Source organism: Tympanuchus pallidicinctus, unplaced genomic scaffold, assembly GCF_026119805.1.
Source record: "Tympanuchus pallidicinctus isolate F22 unplaced genomic scaffold, pur_lepc_1.0 scaffold22, whole genome shotgun sequence".
Lineage (NCBI taxonomy): Eukaryota > Metazoa > Chordata > Aves > Galliformes > Phasianidae > Tympanuchus > Tympanuchus pallidicinctus.
The window spans coordinates 26408655-26428668 of record NW_026294739.1 but is presented as its reverse complement, the minus strand read 5'-3'; the positions used below and the strand labels follow the sequence as shown (position 1 = coordinate 26428668).

Below are 20014 nucleotides of genomic sequence, written 5' to 3'. Positions count from 1 at the left end.
CCTGCAGACTGCTTTTATCCTTTCTTTCCTTTTCTCTTCTCCCAGGGTTGTAGATGTACACCTCTCCCATGTAAGTCTCTTGTCATGGACAAACACCTTCCCCGAGCTTCTGTGCTAACAGCAGTAATTGTTTTGCTTGGTTAATTAGTGCAGCTATTCTGCATAGATTTCTTCTGAGCTCAAACCAAAATGTCTGTTTACATTTCCTCTGGATTCAAGTTAAGAGTTCAGGAGGAAGACGAGTGTGAAAAACAAGCAAGAACTGGCCATGCCGGAAAGCATAGCATAGGGCCACCCTGGGTTTGGATCATTTGGTAGCTGTTTACATTGTTCTGAACATGATTATGTAAAATAAGAATTTTGAATGAATGTTGTACTCATACTCAGAGACAGAAGGCCATAAGCACCTAAGGAATCATCAGATCAACCCTGCAGAACTTGTGGCCCTCTGAGCTCAGGTGGGCTATAAGTTACAGCAGGTGGCTGATGAAGCAATGCAGACATCTGGTTTAGCTCCTCATGTTAAGCCTGTAACTCTAACAAAGTTGATCCAAAGCCCCACTGAGGGCCTGGACAGCAGTGTAGCTCCATGGTTAGTGCTCTTGCAGAGCCCAGTGCTTCTTGCAAAAGCTTCGAACTAGGGGTTAGTTTATCCCATATCAGGCACCAAGGGGAAAGATCTTTTTGAAATAGAGATTCTACTCTTCCCAATGCTTTCTCTTGTGCTCTATAAAACACAACTGCCTTTGAAGTACATGGTCAGTTCCTGACATAATCTGTGCCATAAAAAGTAAAGACAAGCTTTGGCATTGTTCAGCATTACAGTGCTCTTCTTATTTTACTGTACTTCAGATGGAATTAGCTGACATAAAAGATATTTATGCAAGAAAGAAGGAAATTCCGTTTAGCTCTGAACAAAAGTGGATGGCTGTGAAATGCACACTGAAAAATCAGGTAAAGCAAGCAGTCCTGTGGGCTGGTTTCGTGTTTCTAATTGTGCACTTCAACAATGGGCATGAAATGGTATCTCTTCAGCAAACAGTGCTTTCAGAAGTTAAGTGTATCAGGAGGAGAAACTGAGCAAACCTCAGAATTCCTGACTTGGGTGTAATTTTAGTTGGTAGTGCTGTGCTCGAATAGGAGAATTCTTTTTGTGGAGTGGTTTGATCAGGAAAACAGAAGCTGTTGGTGAAAACTGGCAGGAGAAGGGAGATGTGATGTTTGGAAGAAAATGTTGGCCGTTCTTCCCTCCCTGCTTAATAAGGAGCTTGTTTCAGCTGATGATATTCTCTGGGTGAACAACTCATACCCTTTCATCAGGCTGTGTCTGCAGTGGCTGAGCATGAGAAATGGCCCAAGCAAAGCCATTGCATCCTATAAATAACACCTGCAGGTGGGCATGTTATGAAACAGGCAAAAGAGCAAGGAAAGGACTTTGTCTGTATCAGATGAAAAGCTTTATGCATTGCCAGTATTTTTTAATGTCCTCTTTCTTTTTTTTCTTTTGATAAAATACATTATCTTCTCCCTCTAAAGGATCAGGAAGATATTTACTTCATGAAAGGGGCATTTGAAGAAGTGATTCGACATTGCACTATGTATAACAGCAGTGGCATCTCACTAATGCTCACACCTCAGCAGAAAGCCTCCTACCAGCAGGAAGAGAAAAGAATGGGCTCCTCAGGTCTACGAGGTCAGTCCTTGCTGCCTGTGTCCCTTGTTATGCCCCAATACCTTCCTGCTCAGTTTTGGTTAGGATGGGCAGAGGCTTAACCCTTTGCATCACTTACATGATCTCTCCATGGTACGTGTCAGAGTCTAGCAAGGGTTTTAGTGTGCTGGATGTTGGTTACCATTAATCTTTTCTTTTTTTCTCCCTTTTTTTTTTTTCCCTTCCTGCTGGATTTAACTTAGTGAGCTTGAAAGGAGCTGAAAATAAGCACTGGTACCAGTGAATGTTTCTCTTCCCTGAAGCGCTGTGATCATCTGAGTTACAGAGTGAAAGTTGCATTGAGAGCTTCACCTGATCTAGTCAGTGCTCTGCCAAGTTTTGCTTTGAAGAGCTGTTTTAAGAGCAACAAAAAGCAACTGTGAAGGGAGATCAGAGCATGGATTTGGGCCCTGACATTTTCATTTGATGCTTATTTCAATTCTTTATTAGGACCAAACGTAATGATTTCCTTTTGATCCTGACTTCATGTCAGTGCACGAAGTGGAGAATTTGTTACAAATGTGGCATTTCCTTCATTGCTGAAAGATCACATCAGAAACATCTTAGACTTTCACACAGTAACAGAGACATTTCATCTCCTTCGCGTGTTCTCAGGATGTAAGTAAATGAGAACATGTCTTGGCAGCGAGGTCTGGAAGATGTAGTTAATGTATGTGTTCTCCAGTCCTGCATCTTCTGCTTAGTAACTGGTGTACGGAGCTTGCTTGGCAATATCTAAATCTGGCTTGTGAATGGCAAATCACCTTCCAAAAGAAAAGCAATTAGCTGAGGCAGCTGCTGTGAGCTTGTGATTCAGTCGTCAGAGCAATGCTGCCCTGAACACCTGGCAAAATATCCCGGAGTTATTCAGGACCAATTGGACAATGTGGGTTGGGCAGTGAGAACAGAAGCAGAGTGCTCAGAAGAAGCCTTGCTTCACATGATGAAAGTTTCACCAGATTTATTTCTCAAATCGTAGATTAAAATCAAACCTCAAACACTTCTGTTTTCACAGGGGCACTATTGTTTTACACAGCACTTAAATAGTGTCTGCTCTAATGTTGCACTGTCTCAATCTGCCTGCTTTTAGGAAAGACTTAGTAGGTATTTAAATCAGATAGGAATAAATTGTAAGGGAAATGTAGGAAACAGAAATGCTGTTCAAGCAGAGCAATTTTTTGAGCCTCCTATATAAAAAGATCTGAATATGTGGCTTGAATGACTTTTTCAGTTGGAAAACTGAAAAGTTAAGATCTCCCCTAAGTGTTCATTTTAATGTACGAAAATGAATTATAAGTAATTTTGCTTTGTTGTCTTTTTTTTCCCCTCCTCTGTTTCCAGTACTCGCTTTGGCTTCAGGTTCAGAACTTGGCAAACTGACCTTTTTGGGCCTGGTTGGAATAATTGATCCCCCCAGGGCTGGAGTGAAAGAAGCTGTGCAGGTCCTTGTTGAGTCTGGTGTCTCAGTAAAGATGATAACTGGAGATGCCCTGGAAACTGCTGTGGCTATAGGTAATGAACCTGGTTTCCTTCCTACTCTGTCAGATCAGTCCAGTGTTGTGTTACATTACCTGTCAATGATTATCTGTATCGTTCTTTGTGTAATAGAGGCTCTAAATATCACTGACTTCCTGCCTTTTCCACTGAAACAAATATTAAATGCAGTGATAAAACAGCTGTGCACTATGGGCCAAATTCCTGTAGATTTGTGCTATTTTAGAGCAAGAAATGGCAAAATCTCAGCCTTAATGTCCTTAAATGAGATAAATGGCCTTGCTGGGATTATGGACTCTGCTAATGTTCCAAGTGTGAGCATCTGTGCTTCCCATTTTTGCCTTCTGCCTTTAGAAGTACGCTGTGCAAGCAGCAGAGAGGAGAGGGCTGGACACAGTACCAGCTCCAGTCCTGAGTGTTGCATTGCTTCCACACTGCCAGGGTGACTGCCTTCATCAGCTCTTAAATTGCTGCCCCTGCTCCTCGAGTCAGGAAATGTTGCCTTTTTCCAGAGCTGATGAGCGGATCTTATTCTGGGTTTCTCTTTGCAGGGCAGAATATTGGTCTCTGCAATGGAAAACTGAAAGCCATGTCCGGGGAAGAGCTGGATCAAGTGGCAGAGTCAGAACTCTCATCAACTGTCAAAAACGTAATGGTTTTGAGCACAGTATCAAGGCCTTGTTCCATCTCCACTAGCATCCATCTCATACCATCATGTGTTTTTGTTTTTCAGATTTCCATTTTCTTTAGAACAAGTCCAAAGCATAAGCTAAAAATCATAAAGGTACTAAAAGTTTCTCAAATCCATTGTAAACCTGGCAAAAATAAGGCACAGGGTGGGCCTCAGGAGTTGTGTCAATGACCTGGTCTCCCAGGACAAGATCAGCTCAAACTTAGATGACCAGAAAACCAAAGCTAAAGCATTGGCACTGCTTACAACAATATCATTAGTGCTTCTGCTGCCCACCTCTCCTGGGTCATTTGGGAGATGCAAGTAGTATTATGCTTGGTATTGACAAGCAGTCTGCATTCAAAACTGTGCAGCAGTTCTGTTCAGTGCCCTGCGATTGCCAACAGGACTTCTCTTCTCCTGGCTTCAGAGTCCCTCCTCTCTTCTCCCCCACAGGCTCTGCAGAGAGCTGGTGCCGTTGTGTCAATGACAGGAGATGGTGTTAACGATGCTGTGGCTCTGAAATCTGCTGATATTGGGATTGCCATGGGGCAGGCGGGTACAGATGTCAGCAAAGAGGCTGCCAACATGATCCTTGTGGACGATGACTTCTCAACAGTAATGTAGGTTCAGAGACTTCCTTAGTATCTGACCCTTTCTTACTTCAGGTGCTTTCTGGCTATCCATTGCAATGAGGCTGTTATGTGACTAGCCCTGGGAAAATCACAAGAGGCAGGACGTGTAAGTGGAGATGAATTCCTCAGCGGGGCCTGGCTCACTTTCAGTTGCATGTACTGCAATAACTTTTTTGTTTCGGGTGGTGGTGACAAACCTAGCTTTCACTTGAAAGCCCTGGCTTCTTGTTGCTGTAGCTATAGAGATTCCTCAGTTACTGTAGCTACCTGGAGATTTATAAGTGCCTACAGGTCTGGGTAATCTTAACTTGTTCCCTCTGCCTTGTGCAAGAAGTTCAGAGGAAAGATGCATAATTTGCAACACTCCGTTGGTTTGTAACAACAGGCGCAGAAGGTAGAGTAGAGTGAGGATATAATAGGTCACGTGTTTGCTTTATGAACCAAGACCTGGCCACGTGAACCACAGTTTTCAGATTGATTAGTCCTGATAAAATCATTCTGACTGAGAAGATACATTGTTCTCCTCTTTCTAAGCTGAGGCCTTTATTTCAGCTGAGATAAAAGCTGGAGAAGGTAACTTGTCTTCAGGTGTCATAGGAAGAGCTCTGTGTGAAACACTGTTAATGTTAGTTATTAAATGCATTCTCCCTTCCCTTCCAGGAACGCAATAGAAGAGGGAAAAGGAATATTTTACAACATAAAAAACTTTGTCCGTTTCCAGCTGAGCACGTGAGTTCTTGTTTGCTTTAACTGCAGAGGAAGCAAGGCCACGCAGACTAAACCTCCTTTTGTGCTTTGCAGGAGCATTTCAGCTTTGAGCTTAATTACTCTGTCAACAGTGCTCAACCTACCTAATCCACTCAATGCCATGCAGATCTTATGGATCAACATCATCATGGATGGGCCCCCAGCCCAAAGGTATAAAAGAGACAAATAAGCAACGTAACAGCTTTGTGTTGGCTTAGGAGCACAAGCTGTTATGATTTCTTATCGCTGTGCCAATCACTTGATGGCTAAATAAGACAAGCTGTCCTTGTATTCCCTTCTGGTCCCTCCTGAAGCTATTTACTTGCTTCTTACTTGAGGCTTGACATCTTCCTGTTTTGGGGTGGAACCAAAATCACAAGATACAAGAACCTCATTGAACTGCTAATTACAGCATCTTCATTATGGGAGGGATGTTGGCTGAAATCTTACCCCTAGCTTTCTCTCTATGATGATGTATGGGTACGATGCACTATGATAGCTTAATATTATGTCATTGTAGCAGTTTGCTTTGCAAAACAAAAAAGGCCCTTTATCTTGCTCTCACAGATAATACAGCCTTATGTAACATTGCCAGAACACTGGCATCTCTCATGCTTTATTTAAAAGAATTTAATCTTCCAGATCCATCTTCTCTTACCAGCAGTATCATCTCAGGACAACCTGTGTTAACTAAATGCAGCATTCCTCTTCTATTTGAGGCAGCTTGGGAGTTGAACCTGTTGATAAGGATACAATCAAACAGCCACCCCGATGTATTACGGACACTATACTCAGCAAATCACTGATCCTGAAAATCTTCATGTCAGCTCTAATTATCATTAGTGGAACCCTCTTTGTCTTCTGGAAGGAGGTGAGGAAAATCTGCAATCGTATCTTGTTTTCATCAGGGTGCAGAACAAAGTGAAGGGCAATTTCTGAAGGCAGTACACGTTAACTCCCTGAAATACATCCAATGGGAAAGGATTAGTAAGGGCAGAGTGTTAGGAAGCCAGAGTCCTTGCTCTGTTTCTGCCTTCCTGTTTTGTCTCTTATTTGACCCTTTCTATCTAGAATGAGAAAACTATGACTTGAAACGATTCCAGCACTCCAAGGCAGCTTTTGCCTCTAGAGTTCTGTAGATGTAGAGAATATCAAGCATGTAAGTACTACACATTTTGGTTAATTAAAATTATTAGTGCTGTAACGGTGTAGATAATTCAGTTTAGAATATGCTTCATTCAAAATCTGCATCAGTTAAAAATAGGGTTGATAAGATCATAAACCCAGCAATTAGCAGGGAGAAATCAATGCTGCCTGTACTAACTAGAAGTAGATTTATTCCTTTACTTGACTGTACTTTGAACTGCCTGGGACCGTTACAGGGAATGTTTAGTTCACCTATTGCATGGACTTACTGTTGCAAGGCTTAACCTAACCCCTGGAACTGTGTGTGTGCTTTCAGAATCCTAAAGGTGGCATAACCCCCCGGACCACAACCATGACTTTCACGTGTTTTGTGTTTTTTGACCTCTTCAATGCTCTGACGTGTCGCTCTCAGGTGAGATCGTCGTATCAGCAACAATTTCTGGTCTGAAGAAAACCCACTAGAATGCAAACGTTTTGCATGGGAAGGCTTTTTTTAACAGTCCTTCAGAGCAGTGTGATTTTTATCATCTTTGCTACCCATCGTTGTTCAACTGTGATGCTTTCAGCTGTCCAGCTCTTGTCCGAGTTAGCATTCATGTAACTTCAGTACTCCCAATAGTGGCAGAGTTTATGTGCAAAGACACGGCCTGACGTTCAAATACCAACAGGAGATTGGGAAATGCTGTGTTTCCTTTTATTTTTTTTCCCTCTTTTCTAGACAAAGCTGATACTGGAAATAGGCTTTTTTCGAAACCGCATGTTCTTGTATTCTGTGCTCGGGTCATTTCTGGGACAGCTGGCTGTTATATACGTCCCTCCATTACAGAAGATCTTCCAGACAGAGAACTTAGGAGTGCTAGGTAAGTTACAAAATACGTATCTATCTTCTCAGCTACTTCAGAAAGCAGGTGGAATTGCAGAGTTGCTACGTGACAGCTCCCGTGAGATTGCTGGTGGGAGCAATCAGGCAGTGGCACGTATACCTAAATACAGAGAAGCAGTTACACAAAAATGCTTGTAGTTAATGATATTCCAGGTTTTCAATTTTGATTTACTGTACATAAACGCAGGCAGATTGAGATTTTCCATGAGCTCTGTCTGATGATTTTTCATTAAATAAATCTATCCAGGATCATTATGCAGTCGCTTCATTTTGCAAAAAGCTCGGTAAATGTTGCTGAGTTGAAATGCAATGCATATTTTACCATCTGAATCAGACTGAGCAAACTCTACCATGTTAAATTATATCGTATTTACATTAGGAACTTTGTTGGAAGTGGGGTTCAGTGATTCTAAATGATCAGTGATGTTCAGCCATCACATAGGCTGTACCAGCTGTGACTGCGTGTCACTGTGGACAAGAATAGACAAGACAGTAGACAAGTCTATTCCAATTCAACAACTACCACGAGCATAGCTAGGCTGTACCTCTGTGCTGATGCACCAGAACAGGTATGTACTGAAGGATGGCCCTCAGCCCAACACGAAATCCAGCTGTGTTTGCCCACGCTCTGTTTCCTCTCTACAGACTTGCTCTTTCTTACTGGACTGGCTTCCTCAGTTTTCATCGTGTCTGAGTTGGTCAAACTCTGTGAAAAACACTGCTGCCACCAGAAGCACACCAAGGAATGCAGTAACTGATGCCCAGAGCAGAGCTGTGATGCTGGGGAACTCAATGCATTGGTCTAACAATAGCATCTTTTCCGAAGACACCCCAGTGAATCTGTACCAAACATTTCTTCCCACTCCAGTCTGTTCCTTTTGTGCACTGTACATAAGCTACGTGAGCTGTCTACAGACATCTCTGGAATGACTCCTGTTTTAAAGCAAGATCAGGTATATTTTTATAACATTGATCTTTGTGTTGAGAATGCTGGTAGCCCCCAAACAGAGTAACGCAGTTTCACACCTGTACAGAAAAATCTATTGTGCATAAATTGAAGTTTTATTTATTTAAATCACAGTGATTTTTATTAATAAAATTCTATGTTTCAAAATGATGCACAGAAGTATCTGAAGATTCTTGATTTAGACCCATCTTTTTATTTTAAATTAGCTGAAAAGAGCTGCCTTTGTGAGCACTTCTATCACCAATCCGTAGCGTTTCCAGATCCCATGATCCCTAGCTTTGATCCAACCAGACTCTAAAGGAATCTGGGGTGAGTTTTCAAACAGAGAGTTGAAAGTTAAAGTGCAGCACTCCTGTCAGCCTCTGCTGAACACTGCAGTGGTTCTTTTGTCCCTGTGTAACTAGAAGGAGCAAAGTGTTTGGCTGAGCTGGTGAGCAGTGGTGGATGGGTTCAATGGGGAAGAGGCTTACTCTCACAAGAGCACAGGATGTTGAGCTTTGAAGTTGGATCAACAACTGCATGGAAGTGAGAGATGTTTAGATCAAGCCTGCTGCTGAGAACAGGCACATTTTCTGGACGTTTACTGATGTGTTAAACACAGATTGCTCAATCCAAAAAAAGAAAGTTGAGATTATTCCATGCCCATCTTGAACAATCCCAACTGCTTGGGTTGGGTAAGTAGTGTTTCACTGATATCTGCTGCAATTGCTGTGGTATCAGTCTTCTCCACTTAACATGATAAGTTTAAGCCTGAGACTCTTATCTTGTCATAAAACAGAATTTTGGAGCTCAAAATGCTATGCCAATCTCCACAAGCTGATACTTAAACAGGATTACACCTTCAATTCATAGCTTAGAAAGAACCAGCTCCACTGACACAGTTTAATTTGAAGAAAACTCAGCAATTGTAATAATTTTTGGTGAAGAACAGCTTTGTGCAACTCACCCTCCATGCTTGCTGTTTTAAAAATATCCTTACAAGTGGTTTTTGTCTTCAAGAAAAAGTCTCTGCTTCACTATGGGGGAGAAAAAGGTAAGTTGAGTGTTTACTTACTGTGTAACTGCAGAAATTCAGCTGTGTCTGCCTGCTCTCTGCTTCGGCAGTACTTAGTAAGTGCTGATGGGGCCTGAGCAAAGAATACTTCTGAGGTGTTTGGTGGGAGTTTGACAATAAAACAGAAGTCAGCACTGCCACGATTACAGAAAGCATCATGTAATGAGCTGCTGTCTGCACAGCATTTTCTATTGTACACCACTTATAAGTGGCACTGAATGCACAGCTGAATTGCAGGATATATGGCTGGAGTGATTTCTTGTGCTGTCCTCTCAAAGACAAATGCTTATATACCTTAATTAAAAGAAGTGCGATCTACATTAAGACACAATTGCAGATTATCTGGAATTTCAAATCTGGTTCTCTATAAAAAGCATCAGAAGGAGGAAAAGACCACATAGAAGAGAACAAATGAATGCCCCACGATCAGAATCCCAACCTGCAAGTGACGTTTCATGCTTTTGTCATCTGTTTTGTGATACAGCAATGTTGATTAAGTATGTGGAAATAAAATGTGTGGTAGTCTTCTTTACAGGAGTTAAAGGCATAAGCCTGACTTCCATTCATTTATTTATCCACAGCTATGTGCAGCTATTATTCACGATTACCTGTGGATGTTTCTTGCTTAATCCATTTCACAGTTCCATCTTTTACACCACTTGAGGCCACTACAGAAGGCACCTTCCTCCCTAGGGAATTTCTGCTGAGGTATGTTTGTTCCAGGAGCCCAGGGTTTGCTTGTTCTTAGGATAAATATGACTGACTGACGCATTGGCTTCATTTTACTATGTTTAAAAACAACAGGTTTCTGCAGAATCATATTTAGTGAAATTCATCCAAGTATTACCATCAAACTGGATTCTGTATTCTTAAGAGTTCTGCCCCTCTTACAGCCCCTAGAGTTGCTTGATTTAACTGAAGCAAAGCAAATTAATAACATTCTTCATATGGAATCATGAGACTTTTCTGTGCTTACCAACATAAGCTATAATAAAATTTGCACTAATTTGATTGCATACAAATAAATACATGTAGATGAGGTATAAGTGCCTTAATCGATGTCTTGTCCACACGTTTTCATGTAACTACACATCAGTTCTTCCCCAAGTCAGTATGCAGTACTGTCAGTAACTTTTGTTTTTAAATTCAGATCTAGTAGGAATGCTCTTCATAGTCAGCTGGCACTTAATTATAGGTATCTCTGAAGTATGTAGTTAATTTTTTAAAACCCTTCAGGCAGAAATATTGCACTGAACCCTAAATGTGTAATTGTGAGGCTTAAGGGTAGCTCTAGATATTTAAGGAAGTATAAGGGGGAAAAAAAGAGGAATATTAACATGGAGGAGCAAATCCTTTCAGTTATCATCATCTTCATCTTCGAGAGGTTCTCGTAAACCTTCGCTGTGCCGACTTTTCCCAGTCATTTCTAGTAAGGCCTGAGCCTCAGGGTCTACATCCAGGATACTCTTCTTACCTTTAGTCTGTAAAGCAAAATAAAATAAAGTCAGTTTACATTGTCACTGTGAGTTATTCAGTATTCAGCTACAGAAAGAGACACACTCAAAAGTCCACAAGAAATGTGGTTTGCAAGTTTGTCACAATGAAGCAAGCATTCTTTTCAAGTAAGGCATCTAAGATTCACTGGGATACATCAAGCGACTAAATAGTAAGAACAAATAGACAAAATAGAAAGAACAAAATGTCTGATGGGACGTTGGACTGTTTCAGGTTCATTCAAGCTATGAGCCTGACCTCAATTTCCAGCACGGATGTGAATTCTTTTTTAAGGAATAGATTCAAGTACAATTCAACAGTTGTTGTAAACAATTTGTTCCGTTTCTATTCAGAAATTCTTTGTGTCCAGTGAGCAGACAGGATACATTAATTTAGTATGAAAAGAAATATAAAATTAAAACAAAAACAGCCATAAAAAAAAAAAACAAAAACCCAAGCAACTGTGCAGAACAGACAGTTTAATAAGAGAATGAACTGCAGGGACAGAGGAGACAGGAAAGAGGTCTCATACTAATTGCCAGGGATAAGCCAGGTGCAGAAAGACTGACATAAATCTAATCACAAACTATTTAAGCAACAAAGCTCTCTCTTTGTATCCCGGCTGAAAGCAGGTTTCCTAGGCACTTCAAATATCACTGCTCTATACAGAGTATCAGCTGTTTAAATGCAGCTCCTGCTGCTTTTTTATTAGTCTCTGTTAGATAAGGAAGTGCTGAGATTGGAGCTGCAAGGATTATAAATGGCTAATCTACTGCAAAACAACAGTAAGTTGCAACTCACTGATAAAGAAACGTTTTGCTTCTTTCAGTTCTCTTCCTGAGCTCTAGCTGAGACTTCTTTTTGCACTTCTAGGCCTTTGTTTCTGTTTTACAAACACTGGGTTTCACTCAACCCCTCCAAGGAGGTTCCTCCCTTGAAGCCATTCCTCTGTATCAGAAAGGCCTCTAGAAATTCTGAATCAAGTATTGTTCTTCTATCACCTCACAGCTCCTGATCCTTTTTCTTACTAGAACTCCCATCCGTTTCACTGTTTTGCAATTTTCTTGGAACAAAATGTTGAGTTAAAGAAAACATTCTTCATTACAGTAGGGAGCCAGTGTTAATGAGAAAACCGAAACTGCACATTTTTCATTCCCATCTCCTCCCATTCCAATTCGACACCATTTCACAGCTGTCAGCCCTGTTCACCAACCTCTGCACTTTCAGGCATGTCTCCCACTGCCCAGACTTCCAAGGCATCCAGTGTGAAATCCTCTTTAGCTGACAGCTGAGGACTGTTGTAGGTGGTGCATCGAGGTTTTGCTTTACTGTGTCCCTTCCCATAATCACTGTCCACCCAGAGTCCAAAGTAACCGTGCTGCCCGCCCATGCCCTGTAAACAAAAGCAGCACGTTGAGCATTTTGCTACACATGTAAAACAGAGCAGACAAGTTATGAAAGCAAGGCTTTGGTACGCTGCCAAGTTCTGTATTTATGCCATGCTCAGTGGGTAGCTGGAAACATATTCTGAGTGAACCTGATCTGTACACGGATCCAGCATTCCTGAAGACAAATAAGAACTTACCCGCGTGATGCTGCCCTCCCTGTGTGCTTTACAGAATATCAGGATTTACAAGGACTTCGGCTCTGCCTTGTGCCAGAAATGCAGCTCACTGGCTTTTGTTTATGGATTGACAGCTCCATTTTAAACAGATTGGAAGCGTTGGGTTTAGCTGCATCTCTTCCATCCAGAAAAGTAACTACAGAAATGGGTAACGCAATTTGATGCTGTTTGTTTTCTGTGTTGCAAATTTATCTCGGTCTCCTGCAGTTCCCAGAGTTAGGGCACATAACACAACGGATCTGTAAAACACTGTTCCAAATAGAATTCGTTCTGTGGTTCTGCAGAAACTCCTCTGCATCTGAGGAGCTCATTCATGGATTTGAGTCAAGGGAGTTTCTGCCGCTGGACCCACACAGCAGCAGCAGCCTACAGAAAACTCTTGTGCTCTAATTCCATCACTTAAAAAACAATCACTGTGGCAATGAGAACAGCCATACAAAGCTCTTCCATTCCACAGCTCAGCCAGCTCCTGCTTTTTCAATAATGTGGACAGATGCTGCCAGTTCTCCCAAAAAACTTGGGGAAAAAAAAACCCAACACACATCGTTGCCATAATCTCCAGAACCCAAACCTTCACCAAGCCCACCTGCTTGGGCCAGACATGAACAAAGCCTATCCTAGTTATGTGGTACTTCAGTATACATGCCAACCATAAAGAAAAGTAAGAACTCTATTAGAACTGCAGACAGTTCTTCATTGGTATCCACAGTTCATGCCTTATACTGATGATTTCATGCAGCAAATAATAATAGTCCTCCTAGTAACTGTGAGACAACTAGCATAGAAAAGAATGGAAACATCCTCAGAGAAAAAGGAAGTGAAACAAATCAGCTCAAAGTAATAGAAGCAAAAAACAAAACACTTCCAAAACTCAGCCATAAATCCAACTTCTGAACTGTTATTTCTCAGTACTTACGAGTCCATTTGGCATTGTCTGTTGGCCGTGGTTCAAATACATGTAGTGGTCATTGTATCCTGTGTATGTATACACAGCAAGAGAGGGAAAAACAGAAAACAGAAAGCATCTGTTGTCACCTGCAAAGAGAAAAACATCTGAGGTCAGACCGCCGGCTCAGCAGCTCTGAAGTGAAAGACTGCCATCTGCTGGACGCGTTGTTTAAACGCTGCTTCAACACATGCTGTGTTGCTTCCACTCTCACCTATGGAGCTACAGGAGTTGACAGATTTGACTGACAAGGAGAGCATGATCAATACGTCCTGCAGCGTTAAAAGTCTTATCAAATGACAGACAAACGATAAGCATTCCTCAGCAATATGCCTGGCCAGGCACAAGAGCAAGAACTTGGCATGTAGTTTAACACACTTCCAAAATGAATGTTATTTTTGACACGGGAAAATACACTTAAGCTATTAGAAATGCTATCTGTTATGAAAATAAAATGACAATATCCATTAAGCAGACTGGATCCTTGTACCTGTGCAGAATAAGCAATGTTTTCCTGAACTGTGAGATATTAACAGGGAGAAGAAAAAAAAGTGAGTTTTACCTTGAAACTGTGGTTTCACCTCCCAGGAGTGAGATGCAAAGCCACCAAAGATAAAGCCATCTACATCCTTTAGGATCAAAATGCAGGGACCTTTGTTCACTATGTGTGCACACAGCTGGGAGAAGCTTTCTCCATGCAGTTTAGAAGAAAATAAAAGCCGCCACTTATGCTGCAGCTCTGCAGGCAAATGGGAGTTGATGTACATGACAGATGGGATGTCAAAGAGGCTGACAATTCTTCCTTTGATGCCTTTGCAGCCTGGAACCAGGTTGACTATGTCTTTGGTTTGGTCTGGGAGAGAATGCAGGACATGGAGGCCCTGCCTGATAACAACGCTGAGGAAAGCTGAGATTTGTGGAACTCGGTACACCCAGTCCTCAATGACACTTCTGTCAAAGTTCATCTCCATCAGCTGAGGACTCACAGCTTTTGTCCCATCTAAATAATAAGACACGGAAACAGTAGTAAGCTGCACTGTACTTTCCTTTAGAAAAACAATCAGTTCATTTTTAAGTATAAAAAAGATATTCGTTTATTTAGACATAAAATCATGTACAAAAAGGCAGAGACTCGTGTAGCTGTCAGCTACATCGAGCAGATGCATGCACAGAACTGAGAAACATCAGCTGTGACGTTGGTTGGGTTGTAATAATTAAAACATGTGGGCTCACAGTATAACAACAAATGAGATGTTCTTTGGAAAACAGCAAAATCTATTACTGCAACAGTGCAAAGGTAAGTCTGGGCTTTGCAAAATGACATACAATCAGAAAACATCTGCAGATGCATCAAAAAGTCACCTGCAGGTCAGATACTTGTAAAACAGGTTTGCATGTCTGCTTAAACTGTGACTTCAATCCTGAATTTTTGGAGAAAGCTAGAATAATCAAAAGTTCCCAAGTTATTCTCAAAGCACTAGGTTTAGAAAAACAGGTCTCATCATTTGAATTATGGCACAGAGAGCAAATTTCTTTTGAGATTAGAGATCATGCAAGCTCTGTGATGTTTTGGGATGTACTACATCAGTGTTGCTTACCTGCAAGTTTCAATTCTGATAGAAGCTGAGAAGACAGAGCCTTTATTCCACCTGCAGAATCCCTGGTATTCTCCAAATTCCAACCTTTCAGCTCCTTCCTGTAGCTCAGTACATGGACTACAGACTTGATCAGATCCTCTGTGAACTTAAAAGGTTAAAACATCACCATGCCATCATTTCTTAAATAACGCTGCACAGTGCTCCAAAGACTTTCTAAGGGCAAAGCCAAGCAGTACTGATGCTGTAATCCCCATGACAGAAGCATCTCCTCTCATGAAGTCAGAAATAACCTACCCAAGGGACCTGCTTTGGCAGGGGGGTTGGACTTGGTGATCCCCAGAGGTCCTTTCCAACCTCTGTAATTCTGTGATTCTGTAATTACTTTATCAGTGTCATAAGGCTTGAAAAGTGTGTTTTTAAATATCACATCCCAAATTGTCCCTGTAAAATAGAATGCAAAAGATGGGTAGGGGTTGAAGGTTTGCAGGGTAGAAGCCACTGATGAATTCTACTTTGCAAAAGATATTTACTTGATCTACCCTGTGGCTAATGCTACATTTAGCTCAGTTCCCAGAAGCACCAACCACACCTCGCTCTTTGCTGACTCCAGCCAACGCCATCTATCCAATATCAGCAGACCAGCAGCAGAGTGAAAAACAGCCATGAATCTGTTCTGAATCATCTTGCGTCCTAAGGGTTACCTTCAGATTACCTACCAAAGCCTGTGCTCTCTTACTGCCCCCCAAAACATGCATTTCGCTTTTGGTGTACCTCTTGGATTTCCTTGCCTTTCACAGGTCCTTCTGTGGAGGAGATCATTCTCATTATTATGGTAATCTTCTCATCTGCATTTCCTTTTAAGAGGTTGGACATGAAAATTACAAACTGCTCCTTAGCAATGTGGTCACTGGGTGCAGACGATTTTCCAGTCAGGTCAATACTTCTCATTCCATTGTACAGCCTAACAGTCATTTGCTCTGGCAGCGGTTCCCTCATATATGCCTACAAGGAGAAAAACAGAAAGAATGTATATTTTTAAATGAATAACACATACTTTTGAAATGAAGAACACAGTTAACGTGCACTGAGATATACTGCTATGAGCAAAGGTTTTTTTATTAACAGATGAGTAGAAATCACAAGCAGAAGAAAGGTTTTTTTATGCATCTTCAGACTGGGTCTCATGACAATGCAGGCAGTGGGCAATGTTTTTCACTCAGTGCATGTGGAACAGAACTGAGGTCATCTGAGTTTCATAAGGCATCCTTAATGCTAAGACAGTTGAATTCAGGGATTGGTCACCTAAGCTGTGTGACTGGCCCACTGAATTCAGTTAGACTTCAATTCGTGTGCACACATTACAACACCACAAAGAGATCTGAATCCGTGTTCAAGAAGTATTCACAGTGTTCCAGTTAATGACAGGGCTTAAAAATAAGTCATCTAAAACACATCTGTATGCTAGGATATTATTACAGTGTCTTCATTGTGTGAGGCACAGTGCAGAACATGCTGAATACATGACCTGAGGCATGGCCCAGTGGGGACTACACTAAAATCAGCAGAGCCCCACCTCCATAAAAGCACTCCTGATCAATTCAGCAGAGCTGCTATTACCCATCTATTGCTGGCTCAATACCACCCCTATCAAAGCCACCAGGGATGTTCCTATTTGATGTTAATGGCTGTTGCTGTGCCTATAGGGTGAGATGTAACGTGCTGAGCTCTACCCTCCTTCTGCTGACGTCAGTGGTACAACTCCCATTGATTTCAGCAGAAGCAGAATTAGTAAAGCCACAGTCACACACAATAGAAAGCTTCGTGTAGAGGGAGGGACAGTCACAGGGGGTACAGCTGCCTTCAAGAGGCTTTCTAGCAGCACTGCATGAGCCTAAAGTAACATAGGCAGCAGGAAACAACATTAAAAACATGACACTGGACACACTGCAGTATTACCCACCCACTCCATATCCTTTCCACCCACCACTTAGCTGCACTATTTTGTTATGCTTACAGTTATTCCAAGAGCAGACTCAAGGGGAACAGGGCAGGTGAAGAGAAGTAGAACAGTAGGAAGGGAAGCTTTAGAAAACATCTAACAAACACACATCTCTGACACCTTAGAATTCCTGTTGTAAAGGGCTTCAAGTAATTATCTAGAGATACCTACGTTTTCTGCTTTCCAACTGTGCAGTGCAGCCTGCTCTGGCCCAGAAGCCACGCAGCTTCTTTGTACTAAAGCTGAATTTACCAGAGTTTGTAAGTGGGGCCCAGCCAATGTCATCAGACTTGCTAGATCAAATATGCCATGTATCAGTCAATCTCAGGAGCCTACAATGCAGGCACACCACTGCAATCACCCCTGTAATGAGGAAGTAGGCACCTCCACGCAGTCTGTCCAAAGATTTAAGTTGGCAAGCAAAAGGGAAAGCAAAGGGAATAGGCAAAGGTTCATCAAAAATCCCATTGAGAGGCCAAAGCCAGAAAAAGAACTTCCTCCAGGTCACCAAGGACCAGATTCATGGAAGGAGGTATTAGAATTGAAAGACTGGGCAGCAGCAACACTGCTTCAAACTGGTGAGAGCTGACAAACAGCCAGGCTGGAAGGAAGTTGAAGCTGGTCTGTATGCAGATGCATTGTTAAATATCTTAAAATATCCTGTATCTCTCACGTGGTTCTAATTTGAGTCCATTAATTGGGTAGCGTATGTACCAATGCACTTTAATACTACATTCATTTGGCCACTTGATTCCTATCTAACTGAAGTTATGAAATATTACAATGAATCATTTTCTACTTCTTTCTTGATTAGAATATCAATGCGAAGGTAATCAGAGAGCATAACATATACTAATTAGATAAAATAGGGAGCTACAGCTTAATCAAGCAAAATTGAATTCTCTCCTGATGCAAGTGAGAACATTAGATAGCGATGCAATTGAAGGAGAAAGATACAGTCAAAAACAGAGATGTGACAGCTTGAGAAAATCCATAAATAAATTACACGTACAGACTCCTGGGGGAAAAGCATTCCTCCCACTTTTCTAGATTCTGTAAAAGTATTTTCATACCTCCCAGCATATCTCAGGATCAGGAAAGCTAGAAATTGATGCAACAGGAAGACTCAGGAGAGAAATACCAACTCAGAAGTCATTTCTCAGCTTAATCTGTAAGAAAATATTAACTACGTGTCCTACCACAAAATATTATTAAATTAAGACTTAAAAATAATTATTGCCATGTCTTTAATTCTTTTCTAGAACTGCATTCAATATACTGTTCCAGATGTATCAAGAATAATTTATTTTCTTGCCTTCAGTGCTTCCAGAGTGACAGTTTTCTTCATAGCTTTTCCATTTTTGGCTGCTGCTGAGCTGCTTGATCCCGCTAAGGTATCAAATACGCCATCAACATCAGACTGCTCCTCAGGAAGAAACCTGGAAAGGTGGTTCCGATAGGCATTGCTTTCTGCATTTCCCATCTTTTCAACCTGAAGCAAAGGGAAAGGAAAATAAACGCAAACACAGAACGGTATCACAACAGTCACAAGAGACACACAGAGCAGCCTGACATACCAGTGCAAGTTCTACAAGAGGAGCAAATGAATGAGTTTGATGAGAAACTACTGTTAACCGTGTAGCAGTAACTGTGACAAAAAAGGACAGTCAGCTCTCTGCTTAGACCACCCTGTCTACCAACTCAAACGTCATCGAGGCCTCAAATGGAAAAACTAGTATGATTTAATGATTAAATCAGCTCGCACAAAGTGACCGTGAGCCTGTCAGCTGGAATACATCAGTGAGGCGAAGGTAACAGCCTACTTATGGATTGTTTATGCCAGATGATGCTGCATCTTCCTGCTGCATTAACAGACTGAAGCTGCGCCTGCCAACATTACACAGCACTGCAGCACCATCACTCTGAAGATCGCATGAGGAGTTTTTCTTCATGAGTTGACTCAGAAATCCGTGAGGAAACAAGGGGGGCGAACAGAGTTAGGGTACGACTGGAGACACGGCACCACCTCATGGCTTCACATGACTGCGGGACCAGTTGGCAGCTGCCACCCACAGCATCAAGGCGCTGGGTTCCTTCGTGTGTTTTGTTTAAACATCTGACGCTACGCTTATAACCTCTCTCAGTGTCTCGGGCTTCACCCGCATTACAGCGACTAACTGAACGGCTGGGGGTTTGCCTGGGCCACACGCACGAGCTTTCAGAGCAGCACAGACCCAGCAGCGTGCCCGGCATCCCGAGCTGCACTACGGCAGCACAGCCTTCCATGTCCCCGTCTTACGGGCACAGCCGCACACGGAAGACAAACTGCACCATCCGCCCTTTTTTGCGGTTTGCTTTCCATTTCCACACCACTTCCGGCACTTCGCTTTCGGTTCAGGGCTGCTACTTCCACTCTGATCTTGTTTAATAGCGAAAAAAGCATTACGCCGAGTCCGTCCTCCTACCCAACCCACAGCAGCCCCGCGGCGCCCCCTCACGCCCCGCTCGCCGCCCGTCGCGCCCCGCACCTTTGCGCACAGCCCCGCTCAGCGACTGGCGCCCGCCGAGCAACGCGTTGCGGCTGCGCGCGGGAATGGCGCCGAGCGGGGCCGCCCCTCAGCACGCGGCTCCGCCCCTGCGGCCACAGCAGGTGCCGCCTCGCAGCCGCGCGGTGGCGGTGTGCGTTAAAGCTACGTGCAGCTCGCTCCGAGCCCTTCAGCACGGCCGAGGATGCGTCCTCGCGATGATTGACTGCACGTATGTAGAAACAAAAGCTCTGGTCGTAAATTATTTTAATCTCTTTGCCCGTCCTCCTCGCTCGCGGTGCGTCTCTCAAGCTGGGCCTGCTGTGGTGCTCCGGTTCGTATCAGCGTTAATGAGTTGATGCCTAAAGAGATGGTATTTCTGTGAACAGTCTCAGATGCGATTGCGTTGTCTCTTGTTCTTCAGGTTGCACTCCATACTGTAGCTCCATGTGGCATTGCCTCGCTCTAGAAATGCAGGGTTAGAGATTCTGCTTCTGCTGACCTTGCACCAGTTCAGCAGT

General features: G+C 42.6%; 2 protein-coding genes and 1 long non-coding RNA gene across 9 annotated transcripts in view; 2 read left to right on the top strand and 1 right to left on the bottom strand.

The window, feature by feature from the left end:
• Positions 1 to 8403, top strand: part of ATP2C2 (ATPase secretory pathway Ca2+ transporting 2) — a 25387-nt gene extending 16984 nt beyond the window's left edge. For 2 of the 6 annotated variants that reach the window (XM_052686772.1, XM_052686773.1), the window contains exons 16-27: positions 853 to 954; positions 1537 to 1693; positions 3053 to 3223; positions 3757 to 3854; positions 3939 to 3989; positions 4332 to 4498; positions 5171 to 5239; positions 5312 to 5428; positions 5981 to 6128; positions 6720 to 6815; positions 7122 to 7263; positions 7932 to 8403. In XM_052686772.1, the coding sequence (XP_052542732.1) occupies positions 853 to 954; positions 1537 to 1693; positions 3053 to 3223; positions 3757 to 3854; positions 3939 to 3989; positions 4332 to 4498; positions 5171 to 5239; positions 5312 to 5428; positions 5981 to 6128; positions 6720 to 6815; positions 7122 to 7263; positions 7932 to 8044 (1431 nt within the window). In that variant the 3' untranslated portion in view covers positions 8045 to 8403. Of the gene's footprint in view, positions 1 to 852; positions 955 to 1536; positions 1694 to 3052; positions 3224 to 3756; positions 3855 to 3938; positions 3990 to 4331; positions 4499 to 5170; positions 5240 to 5311; positions 5429 to 5918; positions 6129 to 6719; positions 6816 to 7121; positions 7264 to 7931 lie in introns of those variants that run through there. The other 4 variants (XM_052686774.1, XM_052686775.1, XR_008207722.1 and 1 more) reach the window with 4 other exon arrangements.
• Positions 8316 to 20014, bottom strand: MEAK7 (MTOR associated protein, eak-7 homolog). Of its 2 annotated transcripts, none has more exons than XM_052686783.1 (8): positions 19663 to 20014; positions 18284 to 18460; positions 15741 to 15971; positions 14970 to 15114; positions 13934 to 14371; positions 13342 to 13460; positions 12015 to 12194; positions 8316 to 10788 (listed from the first exon to the last, which is right to left on the bottom strand). In XM_052686783.1, the coding sequence occupies exons 2-8, from the start codon at positions 18449 to 18451 to the stop codon at positions 10663 to 10665; spliced, it is 1407 nt and encodes a 468-aa protein (XP_052542743.1). In that variant the 5' UTR covers positions 18452 to 18460; positions 19663 to 20014; the 3' UTR covers positions 8316 to 10662. The 2 variants fall into 2 exon arrangements, with proteins under 2 accessions (XP_052542743.1, XP_052542744.1); XM_052686784.1 differs by lacking the exon at positions 19663 to 20014 and adding an exon at positions 19497 to 19577.
• Positions 19640 to 20014, top strand: part of LOC128082566 (uncharacterized) — a 58711-nt gene continuing 58336 nt past the window's right edge. Inside the window, exon 1 of the long non-coding RNA XR_008207723.1 lies at positions 19640 to 19725. This is a non-coding gene — a long non-coding RNA (uncharacterized LOC128082566). The remainder of the gene's footprint in view (positions 19726 to 20014) is intronic.